The sequence below is a fragment of the Jaculus jaculus genome, chromosome 8 (assembly GCF_020740685.1).
Source record: "Jaculus jaculus isolate mJacJac1 chromosome 8, mJacJac1.mat.Y.cur, whole genome shotgun sequence".
Classification (NCBI taxonomy): Eukaryota; Metazoa; Chordata; class Mammalia; order Rodentia; family Dipodidae; genus Jaculus; species Jaculus jaculus.
In genome coordinates, this window is record NC_059109.1 from 56,908,971 (window position 1) to 56,931,658 (window position 22,688).

General features: G+C 40.4%; 1 protein-coding gene across 3 annotated transcripts in view; it reads left to right on the forward strand.

Moving 5' to 3' along the window:
- Positions 1-22,688, forward strand: part of Znf106 (zinc finger protein 106) — a 93,700-nt gene that overhangs the window by 35,035 nt on the left and 35,977 nt on the right. For 2 of the 3 annotated variants that reach the window (XM_045157596.1, XM_045157597.1), the window contains 7 exons: positions 1,723-1,923; positions 6,717-8,873; positions 10,431-11,061; positions 15,137-15,206; positions 16,248-16,402; positions 16,490-16,550; positions 18,410-18,751. In XM_045157596.1, coding sequence (XP_045013531.1) covers positions 1,723-1,923; positions 6,717-8,873; positions 10,431-11,061; positions 15,137-15,206; positions 16,248-16,402; positions 16,490-16,550; positions 18,410-18,751 — 3,617 coding nt within the window. The remainder of the gene's footprint in view (positions 1-1,722; positions 1,924-6,716; positions 8,874-10,430; positions 11,062-15,136; positions 15,207-16,247; positions 16,403-16,489; positions 16,551-18,409; positions 18,752-22,688) is intronic. The other variant, XM_045157598.1, reaches the window with a different exon arrangement.

Genomic DNA, 22,688 nt, shown 5'->3' on the forward strand with positions numbered 1-22,688 from the left:
CCTGAGACTACATAGTAAATTCTAGGTCAACCTGAGCTAGAATGAAACCCTATCTCAAAAAACCATCTCTTCAGCCCAGAATCTTTTTTTTCTTATGAGGTAGGGTCTCATTTTAGCCCAGGCTTACAGTGAACCTACTAAGTGCTGAGATCAAAGATGTGTACCACCAAGAATGGCAGAAGATTTTTCAAAACCTCTTACATTGTGCTTGACATCTGAAGTCTCTTCTGGTTCATTTATGTGAATTCTGGGTACATAAGAAGATGGAGCAGAGATGCTTGTACGTGGGTGTTTCTGACTGTTGGGCCAAAGGCATCATGTCCTTTTATGTTGCTTTTTTAAAAAATGCAGATTGACATAAAAACTGTGAAAAAAACAATCAAGTACTGGGCTCCCAGCAGAGGATCAAGACAGACAATTTCTTGTGTCCAAAGTTTTATTTAGTGTCCGAAGAGACCAGTGGAATCCAAAGCAAAAGGAAAGGAAGGAGGAGGCAGACAGAATACCAGGGGAAACTGGCAGGTGGCAGCAAGGAGGGAAGTCTTAGCAGCCCAGGAAGGGGAGGGAGAACTTCACTTAAGGGAAGAGGCAATGCCAGCCTCTGCGATGGGCTGTTCCTTTTCTGGGTCTGGATTTTATGGCCGCCTATTAGGAGTCTCCGTAGTGCCAGCCTGCCGGAGCTTCCCTCTGAAGTGAGGTTTGGCTTGCCACATCCCCACTGGGGTCACAGGTAGCTAGCTGCTGGGAAATTTCATTCTTTTTTTTTTCTTTTCTTTGAGGTCAGGCTGACTTAGAATTCCCTATGTAGTCTCAGGCTGGCCTTAAACTAATGGCAATCCTTCTACCTCTGCCTCCCAACTGCTGGAATTAATCACCACCCCCCTGTAAGGCCTAGTCCATTTTCTTAGCAGTACATAGAGATTATCTGGTCCTGGACACACCTGTTGGGAGGGGGTAGACACAAGAGGCAGCTTTCCTAAAATCTAACACACAAAAAAAAATCAAACCCATCTACCCAGTTTAACAAAAACCTTGTTTTGTTTCTCTCTGTAGCATTTTCTGAAACTTGAGTAAAAACATTTGCCTAATACAGCTGTTAACTTCCTGCAAGTGAAATGCTTTCCACTCCCTTTGAAATAAGCCCTGCTGAAGCCGAATGTAGATCCTGTGTATCATCCAGACCAAAAAAGTTTGCTGGGACCGCTGTCATTTGCTGGCAGAGCTCCAGCTGTTCGCTTTAGTTACAGGTTTGAGATTGGCCACTCAGGCTTCTCCTTTCTCCACTCTCAGCTTTGACTGGAGGAAGGCCCTGGAGCTGGAGATTAAAGGGAGGCCCTGTTCCCAAGCTTTCTGAGTGCAGCTGGCGCCATGGGTGTGCTCCAGAGCAGCTTCTGTTTGCTCTGAGCCGCTCTCTGCCTCCCTTTCACCATGTTTCCTCTGGCAAGGTTTTAAGTTCAGCAATTTAAGAAGATTTCTCCTCCTCAAGCACATTAATATGAAGTTTGTTGCCTCTTGATTGCTGGAACAAAACCTAAAATTCATCTCAAAAGTAACTTATGAACAAACTTACTAAAAGTGATGAAAGGAGCATTAGAATTGATTAGCAGGAATTTTTCACTGTGTCAGTTGTGCAGTGTCTGTCAGAGGAAACTAGAGCAGATCTGGTGAGGGTGCCATGCCAGTGGGGAGAATTCAATGTCCCTCGTCTCCCTCTTTTCCTAGGGACAGTAGTCATGAGTGCCGCGTGTGCGGGGTCACAGAAGTGGGTCTCTCTGCATATGCAAAGCACATTTCTGGCCAGTTGCACAAAGATAAGGTTGATGCCCAGGAAAGAGAAGTTGATGGGGAGGAAGAAGAAGAGGAAGAAGATTATTTTGACAAGGAACTTGTTCAGTTAATAAAACAAAGAAAAGAGCAAAGTCGGTAAGTAATGATTTGTTTTTGTTTTGATACTGGATCTCTTGTAGCCCAGGCTAATCTTTTTTTTTTTTTTTTAAGGTTTAAGAGCAATAGTTTTATTAGGAAAATAAAGATGACTATTGTATTTTAGTTGTAGGACCTGAAAATTCCTATCTTCGTTTTTGGAAGGGTTTGACTCCTTTCTCTTCATCTTGCTTATTCACCAAACACGAAGTTTAACATTCAGGGCCATCTACATGCATATTCTCACTTCATTCAAGCTCCAGGCTAATTTTGAAATTGATACTTAGCTGAGGATGACCTTGAATTTCTGACCTTCCTGCATACACCTCCCAAGTGCTAGAATTATAGGCATGTGCCACCATTTCCAGTTTATTGGAACTAAGAATGGAACCCCAGGGCTTTGTGCATACTAGGCAAGCATTCTACCAACCTAGCCATATGCCCACTCCAGTGATTGTGATTTTTAAAAACAAGCCTATTTTTAAAAGCCTATGGCATTTAAACTTAATTACAAAGTTTAAGTTGTGTCTTAGGAATAAAGAACAGTGAAATGCTTTCTTGAACTACTATACTACGTACTCTAAAAAAATGAGCCTTGTCTTTAGATAATCCATGTATAGCTATAAATTGGAAAATATAATGTTGGTAGCTATATTTGGAATTGTGTCTATTAGTATCCAAATTTTCTAGTAGAAAGTTGCTAGAATATAAGCATCATAGACTATGTTAGATTTTTTTTTTTTACTGCCAAAACTATCTCTAGGAACAAAAAATTTTTAACACAGTGCTTCTGCCAAATTTCATTTCTCTTTGAGTTTCTCGTGATTGCCACAGTGCTTGGTTTATTTTTAAGCACTTCTATAAGTATTTTACTAAGTAAATATGTTAAATTTGACAGTGTCAAGATCATTTGAACAATATAAGTTCCCTAGTTACTACTGAATTCTTTCATAACTGCATTTATCTATCAGATGTTAGACATTTATGATTTTACTTAATTTCTTGCATGGCCTAAAGAATATACATGTGCATAGTTTTAAAATATATTTTGTTATTATTGGGTCTCTCTCTTTCTCTCTCTCTCTCTCTCTCTCTCTCTCTCTCTCTCTCTCTGTGTGTGTGTGTGTGTGTGTGTGTGTGTGTGTGTGTAGGTCAGAGGATGACTTGGGTGTTGGTTCTCACTTTCTACCTCCTTTTTTTTTTTTTTTCCCCTTTTTTCTGTTTATTTGTTTTTCAAGGTAGGGTTTTGTTATAGCCCAGACTGACCTGGACTTCCTACGTTGTCTCAGGGTGGCCTCGAACTCACAGTGATCATTCTACCTCTGCCTCCCGAGTGCTGGGATTAAAGGCGTGCGCAACCATGCTCAGCGCTTTCTACCTCCTTTAATGTAGGGTCTCACATTGTTCTCCACTGCTTTCATCAGGCTAGCTGCTCCCTGAGCTTCTAGCAGATTCTTGTATCTCTGCCTCCCCTTTTGTAGTCATGTTCGGGATTATCAGCTCCTATCAGTGTCCAGCTTTTTACATGGGTACCAGGGTCCCAAAATCAGGTAGTCATACTTCCACAGCAAGCACTTCCTCCACTGAGCCAGCTCCCCACCAGCCAACCACCCATATATCCATATAAAATTTTGAGCCAGGGTCTCATGTAGCTCTGGCTGGCCTTGAACTTGCTCAGGGTGACAGTGAATTCTTGACCCTCTTGCCTCTCTCAAGTGCCACTCTGCCTGGGTTAGGCCTAAATAATTTATTTAATGAGGCAGAAAATTTATGTGCCTGAGAATCAGTGAGATATTTATTTTTTAATTTTTTAATTTTTTTGTATTTTTATTTATTTATTTAAGAGCTACAGACATAGAGGCAAAGAGAGAGAGAGAGAGAGAGAGAGAGAGACAGAATATGGGTACGCCAGGGCCTCCAGCCACTGCAAATGATCTGCAGGCGTGTGCGCCCCCTTGTGCATCTGGCTAATGTGGGTCCTGGGGAATCGAGCCTCCAACCAGGGTCCTTAAGCTTCACAGGCAAACGCTTAACTGCTAAGCCATCTCTCCAGCCCAATGTGTGAGATATTTTTAAGTCCTAATATATGATGAGAAAATTTCAAGTTCCAAAATAAAAATACTAGTTATACCTGGCACTCACTTTTTTATAGGCTATTGATTTGAATATAGATAGGAAGTTTGTAGTTTTTCTTTGTATATTAGGAATTTGTTGTTGTTGTTGTTCTGTTCTGTTCTGTTTTGTTTTTGGAGGCAGAGTTTTACTCTAGCCCAGAGTGACCTGGAATTCACTATGTAGTCTCAGGGTAGTCTCGAACTCATGGCAATCCTCCTACCTCTGTCTCTCAAGTGCTGGGATTAAAGGCATGTGCCACCATGCCCAACCTCTTATTACTTTAACTACAGGTATGGTTTACTCTTTTCTGTTTCAGAAGTTGAGTGAATAGGACACTAACTTCTGCTTTGCTCTTACATATCAGAGCTATTATTAGCTTGGCTGTGTAAATGATTAAACATTTTTAAAGGGTGAGAAGTATCTTAGACTAGACATTGATGTCATACTGCTCTTACACTCTTAATTACCTTCATGATAACTCATATATGAAATCTACTTATTCTGAGCTGGGAGGCAGAGGTAGGAGGATTGCCGTGAGTTCAAGGCCACCCTGACAATACATAGTGAATTTCAGGTCAACCTGAGCTAAGTGAAAAACCCTACCTCAAAAAAAAAAAAAAAAAAAAAAGAAGAAGAAGAAGCTGCCGGGCCTGGTGGCACATGCCTTTAATCCCAGCACTTGGGAGGCAGAGGTAGGAGGATCTCCATGACTTCGAGGCCACCCTGAGACTACATAGTAATTGCTGGTCAGCCTGAGCCAGAGAGAGGCCCTACTGCAAATGAATACCTGTTCTATTTTATGAAGTTTGCTGAAAATGAACCCAGGCCAGCAGGCTTTACAAGCAAATGTGTTTAACAGCTGAGTCATCTCCTCAGCCTAATATTTCTTCCTTTTAATTAATTAGTTTTTTGATTGATTAAGGCAGGGTTTTATTATGTAGCCTACTCATGTACCTCTTGCCCCTGCCTTCCTATATTCTAGGATTATAAGCAAGTGATAGCCTGTATATATTAACTTTGTTTTGTTCTATTGAGGTAGGTCTGATCTCTGAACTAGAACTCATTTTGTAGCTCTAGGCTGGCCTCAAACTCATAGTGGTCTTCCTACTTCAGCCTCCTGAGTGCTGGGATTTTAGGTATGTGCCACTGTGCCCAGCAATATTAACTTTTAGTTCTATCTAGTGAAAAAATAAAGAATTCCAATTTGTGTCCAAAGTAATATAGATATTGAAAGTCAATTAAAGTCATTACTGATTTTTAATATTTAATTCAGATTTAGGGAGAGGAGCTCAACTATGGAAATTCAGAAACTGTGTGTGTGTTTCTGTGTGTGTATACATGGATGTGCTCTGTGTTGGTGACCAGAGCAAGGCACAAGGTGTTCTTTTCTGCCTTATTTTTCTGAGACAGCATATCTCAGTAAACCTGGAGCTCACCATTTTTTGGCTGGCTAACCAGTGTACCCCAGTAGCCTTCCTATCTCTGCTTCATCAGCACTGGGGTTGCAGGCTGGGAGCAAGCTCGGGTTCTTGTACCTGTATGGCAAGTGCTCCTACCTATTGGGCCATCTCCCCAGCCCTTGAGAGTTTCATTTTATTTTGGCCCAGATGGTTAATATTAAGGTCTGCAGTCAAGGTTCAGGTCCTTGCTAACCATTCTGGTGGTTCTCTAATTCTACTAGTCTCCTAACCTCTGAAATCTTCAGTTCCTTCATTTAAAAAAGTGGGGATGGCTAGATTTGGTGGCTCACACTTTTAATATCAGCACTTGGGAGGCTGAGGTAAGATCACTGTGAGTTCGAGGCCAGCCTGAAACTACATAGTGAATTTCAGGTCAGCCTGGGCTACAGCAAGATCCTACCTTGAAAAACAAACAAAAAATGAGGATGTAAGAATATTTGCCCCCATATTTTAAAAATTAGATATGGTAATCTACATAACATTCTTAGCATTAATACCTGATAGCAGATACTCAGTAAGTTTTAGCTAGTATTATTACTTAATATTTTGAGTACTTACCACATGCTAAGTATTGTTAGACACATCATAAGTAGATTGTAGAGGAAAATGATTTTACACTTTTTGTCATGGTATTTAAATTTATTCAAGTTTCAGAAGAGTCTTTAACATGAACAGTTCAAATAGCTGTGGCTTCTTTATAAAACCTTTGAACACTTTATAGCACTTACTATAAATAGCATTATTTAGTATGTGTTATTTTACTCCTGTTTGTGAGCTATTTTCTTAGCTCAGTTCTAAGCCTAACACAAAACAGAAAGTTTACATAAAGTTTTCTTATACTACTAAAATCATTGAGTAGGTTCTTGATACAAGTGTTGATTGATGCAAAGTATAATCTTAGTTACCATCTAAAGTAGAATAAGAAACTGGATTTTCAGAAGAAAAAAAAGTGCAACTAGAGAAACCATGTGTTAAGGTTGTTAAATAAATATAAAATTGGATTATCAATAATCATAACTACAAAATCTAATTGTTCTACAAAAATAAGAGGATAATGGGTACAAAATTCTCACACATGGCAAGGAAAATAAAATCAGGAGAGGGAGGATGGTGAACATACTGTTATTTTGGGGATGATGGGAAAAAGTAGTAAGTTAAAGGTATGAAAACATTTTTCTTTAAACTTTAAATCCCTAATATAAAATGTTTCTCTTCCAGACAAGACAAACCTTCCAATAGCAGCCAAGAAAATGCAGATGACAGGCAACCTCAGAGGAGACGAGAAGATCGAGTCCCTTACCAAGACAGAGAGAGCTACAGTCAGCCAGCAAGGCACCATCGTGGACCTCCACAACGAGATTGGAAATGGGAAAAAGATGGTTTTAATAATACTAGAAAAAGTAACTTTTCACATTCTTTAAGAAATGGTGGTGGGCCAAGAGGGAGTTCTGGGTGGCATAAAGGTGCTACAAGAGGCTCTTCACCTTGGTTTCACAACCATAATAATTCTGGAGGTGGTTGGCATTCAAAGAATGGGATGGTGGATTGGAATTATAATGGTACAGGAAGGAATTCCAGTTGGCATGCTGAAGGAACAGGTGGCTTTTCCAGCTGGCACATGAACAACAGTAACGGAAACTGGACATCCAATGTACGTGGTACAAATAGTTGGAATTACAATGGTCCTGGAGACAAATTTCAATCTGGCAGAAACAGAAATTCTAACTATCAAATGGAAGACAAGAGTATGACTTGGAAGAAGAAGTGTAATAAGCCAGGCATATACAATCAGGAGAGATATAAATGGCAATGGCAAGACAAAGATAAAGGTGGTAAATACAGAAATTCTTCTGAAGGATTTACAAGTGATAAATTTCCTTCGGAAGGCCTACTTGAATTCAATTTTGAACAGCCAGAAAGCCAAACCACTAAACAGACAGATACTACAGCTTCAAAACCTCATGGAAAGAATGGCAGTACCTCAAGGGAGAAGTTCCATCGCTGGGCTCCTTACCCTTCTCAGAAGACTCTGGATTTACAGTCAGCTTGGAAAGAAGTTGCTAGTAACAAGTCAGAAGTGACAGAAAAACCTCTCTTTAATTTTAGCTTGATAACTGTAGGAATGCAGGATCCAGCGGATAAAATAACTAATTCTGCAATACTAAAAACACAAAAAGAAATACATACTGGGTCTCTTAAGTGTAAAGCCACTTCTGGTAGCCCTGCTTCCAATGGGGCAGTGAGAGATGGCCCCACTGCAGAACAGTCTGAACCAGACCATAACTCAAATAAGGTGCCATTACTAAAATCCCCACTCCTTCCACTTCCAGCAACTAAATCAGGTCCTCAAAAGCAGTATTCAAAAAACAAGCAAAGAAATTCTTTTTCTCCTGAAAAACACTCAAATCACTCGAACAAACCCACTTTAGAAGGTAACCGAGGTTCTTCCTACATGTCTAAAAGGCATAGTTTATATCCTCGTGTTTTAAAAGGAAATAAAGCTACATCTGGCCTTCAAAAGGAACCTGAGCAGAATTTAAATGATGTATTGCAAAAAGCCCAAGAGGTGCCACAGTGTCATGAGACACTGCAAAATCCACTTAGCACTTCTAAAAGGCCTGGGAACCAGGCAAAAGCAAGTAGAGATGTAGACGAGCCTGCAAAAGGATCATTGAAGATCAAGTTTCAAGAACACCCATTCGAAAATCAAAGTGATGGAGACACATCTGATACAGAAAAACAGGGAGCAAAAATTGAAACTGTGGATCCTGCAAATACAGAAGGTATATCCTGCAGTACTCATTCTGTTGATGAGAAAGAAGGGAATGAGCAGATCTCGAAAACATCTAAGCTTTCCACCTCCCCATGTAGTCCCACAGTTCACCAGAAAGAGTCAGAGTTACAATTGACATCTGCGTGCAGTCCACACTCTGGCTTATTGATAGACGTGAAAACCACTCTAGAAGATGCACAAGGGGACAGCAATCCTGTTAAATCTCATGTACCTTTTGAAGCAGAAGGTTTTGAGGGCACTACCTTGGACTCAGAGCTTCAAAAAACTGATCTGAGTCAGCCCTCAGGCACTCTACTGCCTGAACTAAGTAAGCTTGGTTTTCCTGCCTCACTGCAGAGAGATCTAACCCGCCACATTAGCTTAAAGAGCAAAACTGGAGCACATCTTCCAGAGCCGAACCTCAACAGTGCTCGGCGCATTCGCAATATAAGTGGTCATCGAAAGAATGAAACAGAGAAAGAGTCTGGACTTAAGCCTACCCTACGACAGATTCTAAATGCATCACGGAGAAATGTCAACTGGGAACAGGTCATTCAACAAGTAACCAAGAAAAAGCAAGAGCTGGGCAAAGGTTTACCCAGGTGTGTGTCTCTTTCTCATATCTGCTGTTCTTTCATGCTTTCTTTAAAGTTAGTCTTTGATCTTGAACAAGAGAATTCTATTTATTCCTTTCATTAAATGCTTGTCAAAAATATTCATTGTAGATGTCTGGTTTAATTTAATATAAAACTGATTGTTACTATGTGAATATGACAAATGGAATAGTCTGTCCCAGAGAGGGTATAGGTTAAAGTGGAAGCATACCTTCTGATAAACTCATTGTGGACATGTGAAAAAACTCATCAGAAATCCATGCTTGGGTTTAAAGGGTCTAGAAGTTGATAATCTAGATACGCATGTATATAAATTTGTATCTTTCTCTGTAAATTTTAGAATGAGTGGACAATTTCTTTCTCTTTTTGGTTTTTTACTCTAGCCCAGGCTGACCTAGAATTCATATGTAGTCTCAGGGTGACCTGGAACTCACAGTGATTCTCCTACCTCTGCCTCCCAAGTGCTGGGATTGAAGGCATGTTCCACTAGGACCAGCCAATTTCTTTTTACATAGAATTGCATATAATTACTTTTTTTTGTTTATTTATTTATTTGAAAGTGACAGAGAGAGAAAGTGGGAGAGGGAGGGAGGGAGGGAGAGAGAGAGAAAGAGAGAAAGAGTATGGGCATGCCAGGGCCTCTAGCCACTACAAACGAACTCCAGAAGCGTGTGCCCCCTTGTGCATCTGGCTAACGTGGGTCCTGGGGAATCGAGCCTCGAACCGGGGTCCTTAGGCTTCACAGGCAAGTGCTTAACTGCTAAGCCATCTTTCTAGCCCATATAATTACTTTTCTATATGCACTCTGGGTATCATTTAGAATTGAAAAATGTTTTCTCTTAAGCTCTTTTATAGTAATTTGGCTGTTCATCTTATGTTGAGGTACTTTTCTGAGTGGTGAAGGAGTTTCAACATAGATTTACTACCTGAAAACCACAGTTCTGCAGCATTATTCTATAGAGTCCTCCTTGCTCAAAGTTGAAATAATAGATTTTCCTGTCTCAGATCTTGTGAGTAGTACTTGACGCACTATATAGAAAGCTGTTAGAGTAGTGCCTGGCACATGTGAATGCTCAGCAACTTTAGGTTGGTTTGGTTTGTTAGCTTTAAAAAATTATTTATTTTAGAGTTCCATTTAAAATGAAACCAACAGGCATGGTTGTGCACACCTTTAATTGCAGCACTCAGGAGGCAGAAGTAGGAAGATTGTAGTGAGTTCCAGGCCAGCCTGAAACTACATAGTGAATTCTAGGTCAGCCTATTCTAGAGTGAGACCCTAGCTCAAAAACAAAACAAAACAAAACCCTCAGCTTTTAGTCTCACGTGTATTCTTATAGTTATATGCAAATTTAATGCCTGTGACATTTTACTGTTTATAGTATGTTTATGTCTGAATCACTTACCAGACTTAACTCCTTGACAGCAGGATTACAAAAGTGCTTACTTGTGTACTTTTGTAATCTCTGCTTAACAGAGCCTGGCACATTAAATAGTGTACCTCCCCAACCATGTCTGATGATTTTTGTTTTTTCTTTCTTTTTTAAGATTTGGCATAGAAATGGTACCATTGGTTCAAAATGAACAGGAGGTGTTGGATTTAGATGAGGAGCCTGATCTGTCCAGTCTAGAAGGATTCCAGTGGGAAGGCATTTCCATTTCCTCATCCTCTGGGCTGACAAGAAAGCGAAGCCTTTCTGAGAGCAGTGTTGTCATGGACAGGACTCCTGTGTACAGCTTCTACAGTGAGGAAAGCACCGGCAAGGAAAACGAGCCCCAGCAGATTGTTTCACCTAGCAACACGCTGAGTGTTGCACAGAGTCAAAAAACAACCATGTACCTTAAACAGGAAGTGGAACCTCTGGCTACCTCCCTCAGAACAGGTGAAAGGGCTGGAGTCATTCCTACCCAAAGACGGCATAGTGCACAATTACCATCTGATCATATAATGCCTGTAATGCGGTCAGCTAGAGACCTGAGCAGCCAAGAGAGATCTACACCACCGTCAGAGCATCAGAACACTCAGGACAGTAATGGAGAAGGCCACTGTCTCTCATCAAATCCATCTTCGGTCCTTGCAGTGTCCAGCTTAGCAGATGCAGCCACTGATAGTAGCTGTACTTCTGGTGCAGAGCAAAATGATGGCCACAGCGTTAGAAAGAAACGAAGAGCCACTGGAGTGAGTATGATTGCCTGTGCTTATTCATTCATTTATTTATTTCTGGTTTTTCAAGGTAGGGCCTTGCTCTAGTCCAGGCTGACCTGGAATTCACTATGTAGTCTCTGGGTGGTCTCGAACTCACAGCAATCCTCATACGCCTGCCTCCTGAGTGCTGGGATTATAGGCATGTGCTACTAGTGCCTGGCCTGTCCTTTTTATAAAATATCTCATGTGGTGACTTGGTTGTTAATAAGAAAGATTTCACTGTTTATTTTTCTTGGGTATCTGGAGTTTTGGTTTTCTTTGCAGTTGAACAAAGGAATTGTGAGGCTCTTTTGTTAATTCCGTAGTTTCTTTCCCTGACTAGCTCTACTAAATTAGATGTGATATAATATGAATGTACAGTACCAGGAAAATGTGAAGTCATCTCTAAAACTAGTCTCTAACTCAGTGTAGTTCTTTATATCACCTGACTAAGGATAAGTCACATCTTCAGCTGTAACTTAATCTGTTTTCATAGAGGCACTCTGTACTACTACTGAAGAAAGGCACTCTTTTGTAGTATTTGTGGGGCATATGTGATTATTAGTTTCAGAACTGGAAGGCTAACACTAAAGTTGTTTGATGGTATTAGAGTGCATGTAACATAGCAATATGTTTAGTCTTTATACGTCTGCCTTTTGCCTGATCCTTGAGAATCTTTTCCTTCATTGATAGGGTGCCCCTGTGCTCTTATAGCTAGCAGCCCATCACTAATGTTGTTTAGGCATACCAGGATTCCTTTCTGAAAACAAAGAGTTGCTGGTGGTGATGCCATCTGAAATCTGTCACCTTGAGATAATTGTCTGTTTCCTTTAAAGCTGAGGCAATAATTTTATTTTTTCTAGCCTAGGCTGAGCTGAAGCTCTCTGTGTAGCCTCAGGCTAGGCTAGTCTTAGGCCCCTCCTTCTTCAGCATTCCTAGTGCTGGGACTGAAAGCATACAATACCATGCTGGGCCCTATATCTGTTCTTTTGAGCCAGAGAAGCTGTCTTGAGTTTTGTCTTGTTGATGGTTTAGTTTTAGTTTTTTCTTTTTTTTTTTTAATTGTTTTTACTAATCTGGAACTATTTAGAGACTCTCTTTTTAAAAAAATATATGAATTATGAGTTTTTTCTTTTCAAAATTTTTTTAATTAACAACTTCCATGATTAAAAAATATATCCCATGGTAATACCCTCCCTCCCCTCACTTTCCTCTTTGAAATTCCATCATATACCCTGCCCCTCTCAGTCTCTTATTTTGATGTCATGATCTTTTCCTCCTATTATGATGGTCTTGTGTAGGTAGTGTCAGGCACTTTGAGGTCATGGATATCCAGGCCATTTTGTGTCTGGGGGAGCATGTTGTAAGGAGTCCTACCCTTCCTTTGGCTCTTACATTCTTTCTGCTCCCTCTTCTGCATATACCCTGAGCCTTGGAAGGTGTGATAGAGGTATTACAGTACTGAGCACTCCTGTCACTTCTTCCCAGTACCATGATGCCTTCTGAGTCATTCCAAGGTCCTAAAAGAGGAGATTCTCTACCAAAAGTGAGAGTAGCATTAATATAAGGGTATGAACATCAAGAGAAGTGCTTACTGGGCAGTTTGATGAGCATAGTATATACATTTAGTCAGATACCAGCAGATACACTCCTAGGGCTCATGACTACCCCTGTTTTAAGTTTTTAGAATTAGGGATATGTTCCCTCCCATGGAGCGGGTCTCTAGTCCAATTAGAGGGCAGTTGGTTTCCACCATGACAGATGTGCCACTATTGTACCCGTTGGCTCATTTGGCCTGGTTGGCCAAATATAAGGCTTGCATTGTCCACTGTTGTGTATCTTTACTGGTGGTTTCTCTTTCTCCCATTGAACTGCATGCAGAATGGCTTTTTTTTGGTGTGTGTGGGGGGGAAGAGGTACTTTAGATCCAGGGAAGAGGTTAGCTGAAAGACTCAAGGTAGATAGTTCTTGCCTGGCTGGAAAGAAGGAGGGAGAAAGGAGAGAGAGGCAAATCTCCAGGGGAGAAGTCTGGAGAGGGCACATAAACATACACATGGAAAGCAAAAGATGAATGCTCAGACTCTTTACCTTCCCATACGGGGTCAGAAAAGGCTAAAGAGATGATAGCGACAGTCCTAGAGCATAGATTATGCATGTAGTCTTTCTGAGACTGGCAACATATGATTAGTAGGATTGTCTCCAGTTGCCTTCATTTTTCTGAAACTTCTTTCTTCTTCAAGGCTGGAAAACACCACATTTTCCTTATACAATTCTTTGTTGTTGGATGTTGTTATGGGGTTTGGTGTCGCACAAGTAAGACCATCGATTCACGGAATGTGAGGAAAGGTTTTATTGGGTAAAAAAGAAAGAAGAAGAAAGTCTGGTATATCAGGTCTCCATCCCAGAATCTCAGAGTGCATCCTTGAACTGTTTGGAGTGTCAATTTTTTAATTAGTTAATTAATTTGAGAGAGGGAAAGAGACAGAGAGAGAGAGAAAGGGTGCACCAGGGCTTCCAGCCATTGGAAACAAACTCCAGATGCATGTACCACATTGTGCATCTGGCTTATATGGGTCCTGGAGAATTGAACTGAGGTCCTTTGGCTTTGCAGGCAAGCGCTTTAACTGCTAAGCCATCTCTCCAGCCCATGGAGCGTCAGGTTTTATGGAAAAGAAATAGGATGGGAGTTAAGCCATAAATCACATTTCACATGTGACAGTTACATTCATAAAAATTTAAAAAAGGAACTGTATATAGGTCTGTTGGTCAGTTACAGGAAGCCCAGGGGGTGTGCACGGTAGGCCTGTGACAATGCGGGCCCTAAGAAATGCTATTCAGACCAGCAGAGCCCTGCCGAGGGTGTCCAAGATGAACTGTAAACCGCTTATCTGCCCTTAAGGGTTTTGCTCAAGATTGCAGGCCTGTGGTAACGCTATTCAGACCAGCCGAGCATCCTGTTTATCTACTATCCCCATCTGCTTAAACAAGTTTTTTATTCCATTTTTTTTATGAGCACCTACAAGGAAGTGACTTCTATTTTTCTCTAAGCTAGTTATAAAGAAATGTAAAGAAATAAAACATTTTGTTCACTTTACAATATCTGGGTTGGTTCTGTAATTTAGCTGTTGTGACCAGTACTCCAGTAAACTTAATGTACAAAATATTCACATGTGTTATGTTGACTTGAAATCCTTCAGGTAAATACCCAAGGTAAGGTAGATCTTTTTTTAGTGTTTTGAGAAACTGCCATACTGATTTCCACAGACACTAGACTAGAGACTAATTTCCATTCCCACCAGTAGAATATAAGGATTTGCTCCCTTTGGTCCATATTTGTGCCAGCATTTAGTGTTGGCTTAGCTTCTTGTTGTAAAGGTTTTCTTTGGAAATTTAAAGTGGAAACTATGCCAATATGACATCAGAGTAAATGTTACTGGCTCGATCTGTTCTTCAGCATATGTGTTACTTCACCATGCTAGAGGGTGTTACCTGAGGCCCATGGGAATTGCACAAGGTTCTGAAACTTGGACATTTACTTATTTATGCTTTAATTTTTTTAAATTTTATTATTATTTATTTGAGGGGGGAGAGAATGGGCACACCAGGGCCTCCAGCCACTGCAAATGAACTCCAGCTGCCTGTGCTCCCTTGTGCATCTGGCTTACATTGAACCGAACGAAGTCCTTTGGCTTTGCAGGCAAACACCTTAACTGCTAAGCCATCTCTCCAGCCCTGTATATTTACTTTTTGCTAGATAAATTCATTCAATTAATGTTTGAGTTATGCACAAGACTCCTTCTTTCTTGTTAGAGGTGATATTAATAGCTAAGGACAATGAATGACTAGATTAAAATTTATTCCTGCCTGGTGTGCTGGGGTGGCACATACCTTTAATCCCAGCACTCAGGAGGAAGAGGTAGGAGGGTTGCTGTGAGTTTGAAGCCAGCCTGAGAATTAAAGAGAGAAAGAAAGAAATTAAGATCGGGGGAAAAAAAAAAACAGTTCTTTTTTTCTTTTAGATAATAGCCTTTATGTATTTAATATTATTCAGTTGTCTTTATCTCTTTAGGATGGATCATCTCCTGAACTCCCAAGTCTTGAAAGAAAAAATAAAAGAAGGAAAATTAAAGGAAAGAAAGGTATGATACAGAATATTATAGCAGAAATGCATTTTGTTTTTGCAGTGCTAGTGATCATCCCCAGACTCCACACACATGAGCCATTTTATGCATCTGGCTTTATGTGGGTACTGGGGAATCGAACTAGAGTTGTTAGACTTTGCATGTAAATGCCTTTGACCATTTAACCATATGTCCTGTCTGTGTGTCAGTCTTTTGAGGAGGTATTTTACTAAAGGAAACTCTCCATTTTTTTTCTCAATTTTTATTAACATTTTCCATGATTATAAAAAATATCTCATGGTAATACCCTCCCCCCCACTTTCCCCTTTGAAATTCCATTCTCCATCATATCCTCTCCCCATCTCAATCATTCTACTTACATATATACAATACTACCCTATTAAGTACCCTCCTCCCTTTCTTTCTCTTCCCTTTATATCTCCTTTTTAATTTACTGGCCTCTGCTACTGAGTTTTTTCCGTCTCACGCAGAAGCCCAATCATCTGTAGCTAGGATCCACATATGAGGGAGAACATGTGGCGCTTGGCTTTCTGGGCCTGGGTTACCTCACTTAGTATAATCCTTTCCAGATCCATCCATTTTTTTCTGCAAATTTCATAAGTTCATTTTTCTTTACTGCTGAGTAGAACTCCATTATAAATATTTTATAAATGTATTATAAATGTGCCATATCTTCATTATCTACTCATCAGTTGAGGGACATCTAGGCTGGTTCCATTTTCCAGCTATTATAAATTGAGCATCAATAAACATGGTTGAGCACGTACTTCTAAGGAAATGTGATGAGTACTTAGATATAAGCCTAGGAGTGCTATAGCTGGGTCATATGGTAAATCAATCTTTAGATGTTTTAGGAACTTCCATACTGATTTCCATAATGGCTGGACCAGATTGCATTCCTACCAGCAGTGTAGAAGGGTTCTTCTTTTTCCACATCCCCGCCAACATTTATGATCATTTGTTTTCATGATGGTAGCCAATCTGACAGGAGTGGAAACTCTCCATTATTAATTGAAGCCTTGTGATTCCTTTTGGTAGAACGTTCTCAGGTTGACCAACTACTGAACATTTCCTTAAGAGAGGAGGAGCTGAGCAAATCACTGCAGTGCATGGACAACAACCTTTTGCAAGCCAGGGCGGCCCTGCAGACGGCTTATATGGAAGTTCAGAGGCTGCTCATGCTCAAGCAGCAGGTAACAGCACATAGATGGCCTGATGAAAACTGACCATCACCCTGGAAGCTAAATTTCAGAATGCCTAACAGAATATTTTCCTTTTAGATCACCGTGGAGATGAGTGCATTGAGGACTCATAGAATACAAATTCTCCAGGGATTACAAGGTATTCAGAGAATGTCTTATGAACTAGACTCCTTCCCTTACTACTTTTTATTTATTTTATTTTATTTGAGAGAGAAAGAGAGAAATAGGCAGGTATATATAGAGAGAATGAGCACACCAGGGCCTTCAGCTGCTGCAAGTGAACTCCAGATGCATGTGCCATTCTTGCATCTGGCTTATGTGAGTTCTAGAGAATTGAACCTGGGTCCTTGGCTTTGCAGGCAAGTGCCTTAACCACTAAGCCATCTTTCCAGCTCACCCCCTCTCCACTACTTTTTGTTCTTTCTATAGGGGAAAAGAAAAATATTCATGCAAATGTCTTTGATTTCTTTCATGTCTCCTTGGTTTCATCTTGTGACAAGTCCTGTAGACTATACAGCTCAAAAGTATAACGGAGCAGGGCCTGATGTCACAGGCTTGTCTTCTAGCTGATGGGGAAACTAATGTAGTAGGGTTGCGAGTTCAAGGCCAGTCTGATCCTGTCTCAAAATTAGAAAAGAAGACTAGAGGCCAGGCATGGTGTCACAAGCCTACAGTCACTGCACTTGGGAGGCAGAGGTGGGAGGATCACCATGAGTTCGAGGCCAACCTTAGACTACATAGTGAATTCTAGGTCAGCCTGGGCTAGAGTAAGACCCTACCTCGAAAAACCACAAAATAATAATACTAGAAATGGAAGCTAATTATAGATCACTTACTTAGCATGGGCAGGACTTTAGGTTCAATTTTCAATATGGATTGGGGGTGGATGGCATGAAGGTTATATGGAGAACAACAGAAAGCAGTAGCTATGGGCTAGAAATCAAAAGATTTGGGTTCACCCAGTTGTGGTGGCACACATCTTTAACCCTAGCACTCAGGAGGTAGGAGGACCACTGTGAGTTCAAGGCCTGACTGAGACTACATAGTGAATTCCAGGTGAGCATGCACTAGAGTGAGACCCCTGCCTCAAAAAAACAAAAAACAGAACAACAACAACAACAAAAAAGATTTGCGTAAGTCACTTAAAATTTCTCAAGTTGAAAATTTTATTTATTTTTACTTATTTGAGAGAGAGAATGGGAATGGATTCACCAGGGCCTCTTGCTATTGCAAATGAATGTCTTTTGTGCATCTGGTTCTAAGTGGGTTCTGGGGAAGAGAACCCCTGCCAGCTGGCTTTGCAAGCAAATGTCTTTAATCACTGAGCTGTCTCCCCAGGCCCAGAAGTTGAAGTTTTGTTTATTTGTGGAGGCATACTGTTAATGTCTTGCCCAGGTTGTCTTCAAGCTCATGGTGATTCTCCTGTCTCAGCCTCCCAAGTAGACTACTCATCCAGCTTGAAAAATGACATATTGATACCTGTTTCATCTGCTATCCCTTGGCAGTTGTATAGATTACATGACATTTTATTTTGAAGAATTGTGACAGTAAGCTAATACTTGGTTAATTTTTTTTTAGACAGGATTTCAGGTAGCCCAAGTTAACATTGAATTGCCATATAGCTGAGGATGACCCTCCAGTCCCAAGTGTACCAACACACTTAAATTATGTTGTAATTTTTTTTTGTTGTTTATTTATTTGAGAATGACAGAGAGAAAGAGGGGGGAGAGAGAGAGAGAGAATGGGCACGCCAGGGCCTCCAGCTACTGCAAATGAAACTCCAGATATGTGTGCCCCCTTGCACACCAGGCTAACGTGGGTCCTGGGGAATTGAGCCTCAAACCGAGGTCCTTAGGCTTCACAGGCAAGTGCTTAACCGCTAAGCCATCTCTCCAGCCCTTATGTTCTAATCTTTAAAGTACAATTCAGTCAGAAATGAGCTACTTACTATATAACATTCTTGCATTTGTATGTGTGTATGTATGTTTCCTGTTCTAGAAACATATGAACCTTCTGAGTACCCTGCCCAGGCTCTCTGTAACATCACAACACGAGAACAAAGGAACAGTAAATCGCAAGCAGCTGCCGAAACCACAGTGCTGCCGACTTCCATTTTCTCAGTGTTTCTGGAGCCACCGACTTCCCATGTGTCTCCATCATTCATTGGAAGCCCTCTCCAAGTAACCACATCTTCTACTTTCCCAGTCCATGGGACTGCCCCTGACTCTTCGGTTCAGATTAAACAAGAGCCCATGTCTCCTGAACAAGAAGGGAATGAAAACGCGGTGGTGTTACATGGCTCTGCTTGCAGCGGGTCCAAGGAGTTATTGCAGCCTAATGGTGAGTAAGCTTTTCTCTGGATTTGGGGCATCCCTGCAGTGGGACTAGGACAGTTGTATATCAGTGTGTAAAGCCATAATTGTCCACTAAAACAAAAAAGCTATTGCAGTTAATTTTTTTTGATACTTTATTCATTTACTTAAGAGAGAAAGAGAGGCAGATAGAGTGAATGGGGGCCAGGACCTGTAGCCACTGCAAAAAAAAACCCAAAAAAATCCCAGATGCATGTGCCACCTTGTGCATCTGGTTTATGTGGGTACTGGGGAATCCTGTCTGGGTCCTTAGGCTTCACAGGCAAGTGCTTTAACTGCTAACCATCTCTCCAGTCCTATTGTAGTTAATTTTTAAATGAAATGTCCTTCATATTGGGAAGTAAAATATTTCAGAGAATATGATTTAAATATCCCTAACTTTCTCTTAATGTTAGTGAGTTGACAAGTATTGATACCTCTAAAAAGTTTAATTTATTAGGTTAGTCCCTATAATAGATGGTTAAAAATAGTTCTGCCACATTTCTTGACGTATATGCTCCGATTTCCTGAGCACTTCACTGTCCTTATCACTTCAACTAAAATCCAGGACTGATTTAAAAAAAAGAAAAGAAAAGAAACCTGAGCCAGCTGTGGTGGCACACACCTTGAATCCTAGCACTCGGAGGCAAAGTTAGGAAGATTGCCATGAGTTCGAGGCCAGCCTGAGCTAGAGTGAGACCTTACCTTGAAAAATTAAAACAAAAAAACCTCAAAGGGGCAGGTGGCCACGATGAGGAACTTAGGTGGGCTTGAGAAATGGCCGTGGGTCTTAATACTTGCCTGGTTGACATTTGAGAATAGGTTCTTGAGTATTTAATCTCCTGTTACAAGTTTTCATAACCACAATAGTGTTGTATTGAAAATAAGTCCAAGAAATGTACTGGCAGTTTGATTCTTTGAACAAAACAATCTGAAAAAAATTAGTTTTATTTTTTTCCTTACTTTCTTTTGATTTTTCAAGGTAGGATCTTGCTATAGTCAAGGCTAACCTAGAATTCACTTGGAAGTCTCACGGTGGCCTTGAACTCTTGGTGATCTTCCTACCTCTGCCTCCCAAGTGCTAAGATTAAAGGAATGAACCACCAGGACTGGCTGGATTTTATTTTTATTTTAAAATATTTTATTTATTTATTTGAGAGAGAGGCAGATAGAGAGAATGGGCACAACAGGGCCTCTAGCCACTGCAAATGAACTCCAGATGCATGCACCACTTTGTGCATCTGGCTTTACATAGATACTGGGGAATCAAATCTGGGTCCTTAGGCTTCAGAGGCAAGCACCTCAACCATTAAGTGATCTCGTCAACTCGTATTTAGGATTTTTAAATAATTAAAATGATGCCTCTAATCCCCGCACTTGGGAGGCAGAGATAAGAGGATCTCTATGACTTCCAGGCCAGCCTAGGACTACATAGTGAATTCCAGGTCAACCTGGTTTAGAGAGACCCTACCTTGAAACGAAAACAAAAAATCAACAATAAAGATTAGAGATTAAAAATAAAAAATTATAAGAATTAGAGTTGAGTATTAAAGCTGTTTAATAGACCAAAAATAAAAGTCTATTATTAGAGGTTGGAGAGATAGTTTAGCAGTTAAGGTGCGTGGCTACAAAGCCTGAAGGCCCAGGTTTGATTCTCCAGGTCCCATGTAAGCCAGATGCACATGGTGGTGCATGCATCTGGAGTTCATTTGCAGTGGCTAGAGGCCCTCGTGCCTCCATTCTCACTCTCTATATATCTCTTTCCCTCTCTGTCTCTAATAAATAAATAAAAATTTAAAACGCCTATTTTTAAGCATATTTTCCTGATCCCTAATTTGTGTTTATTGTAAAAAGTAGGAAAACCATAAAAATATGGATGTTATTTTGTTACATATTTTATTCAGGGGGGCGGTGGGGACTGGAAATTGCATTTTAGGTCAGCTCTCTACCACTGAAATACATTTCCATCCCATATTTCAATCCATATTAAATTATAAATATGCTGGTTAAATGTAGACTTTATACAAAAGACAAACCATACTTAACCCAAACTTTTGCACTAAATATATAATTTTCCTATGGCTTTAAAATTATCTAAAAACTTTTTTCAGCTGACTTTTTAAACTTTTATTGACAGCCTTCATACATAAAGGCAATATACCATAGTCATGATTCCCCTTCCACCATCTTCCTTTTTCCCACTCCCTTATCTCCCTCCCCTGAATTCTTTTTTTACAACTACTTCCTCTTCAATTGGATGTCATCACTTGTTCCACTGTTATCAGGCAGTTCGTGTAGGTAATCACTGTGAGGTCATGAGTGCCTCAGCCACTTCATGTCCGGAAGACAGTATTGTAAAGCACTTCTAGCCTTCCTTTGGCTCTTACATTCTTTCTGCCACCTCTTTCTCCATGGCCTCTCACTCAACTTTGGAGGGTGTGAGAGAGGTCTTATTGTCAGCTGACTTTTTTTTTTTTTTTTTTTTTGAGTTAGGGTCTCGCTCTAGCCCAGGCTGACCTGAAACTTACTAGGTAGTCTCAGGGTGGCCTTGAACTCACAGTGATCCTCCTACCTCTGCCTCCCGAGTGCTGAGATTAAAGGCATGCATCACCATGCCTGGCTCAGCTGACTTAAAAAAAGAAGTATTATATTTGTTTATTTTAATTTTTTGCAGTTTTTAAATGTTCCATTCTATTTATTTTTTTCCAAGCCATTTATTTATTTATTTTTATTAACAACTTTCATGATTATAAACTATTCCATGGTAATGCCCTCCCTCCCCCAACATTTCCCTTGAAACTATTCTCCATCATATCACCTCCCCCTCTCTCTTTTATTTTGTTGTCGTCATCATTTCCTCCTATTATGATGGTCTTGTGTAGATAGTGTCAGGCACTGTGAGGTCATGGATATCCAGGCCATTTGGTGTCTGGAGGAGCACGTTGTAAGGAATCCTACCCTTCCTTTGGCTCTTACATTATTTCTGCTACCTCTTCTGCAATAGACCCTGAGCCTTGGAAGGTGTGATAGAGATATTACAGTACTGAGCACTCCTGTCACTTCTTCCCAGCACCATGATGCCTTCTGAGTCATCCCAAGGTCACTGCCATCTGAAAAGAGAAGATTCTCTACCAAAAGTGAGAGTAGCATTAATATATGGGTATGAATGTTAAGAGAAGTACTACCTGGTAGTTTGATGAGCATAGTATGTACATTTAGCCAGATAGCAGCAGGGCTCATGACTATACCCCTGGTTTAGGATTTTAGTATCAGGGATGTAGTCCCTCCCATTGAGTGGCTATATTTTGTTTATTTCCAAGTAGAGAGAGATAGAGAATGGGTAAACCAGGACCTCCTAGTCACTGCAAACAAGCTCCAGATTCATGAGCTATCTTGTGCATCTAGCTTTATATCAGTACTGGGGAACCAAACTCTAGGTTGTTAGGCTCTACATGCAAGCACCTTAACCCCTGAGCAATCTCTCCAACCCTCAGATGACTTTTTAAAATTATTGACAACTTCCAAAATTATAGACAATAAACCATGATAACTCCCTCCCCCTTACTTTCTTTTCTCCTTCACAACTCCACTCTCTATCATGTCCTCCTCCCCAGTCAGTTTGTCTTTCATATTACTGTCATCATCATCTATTATACTGGTTTTGTCAGATGACATTTTTGGTTTTGTGAGGTAGGGTTTCACTCTAGCCCAGGCTAACCTAGAATTCACTATGTAGTCTCAGGATGGCCTCAAACTCACAGTGATCCTATCTCTGCCTCCTGAGTGCTGGAATTAAAGGCATACACCACCATGCCTGGCTTCAGGTGACTTTTAAACTACTATTGAGTAGTGAATTTGACAGTCTGTAGATAAATGTTAAAAGCGAAAATTCTCATTCTTTTCTTTTTTCCTTTTTTTGAGACAGG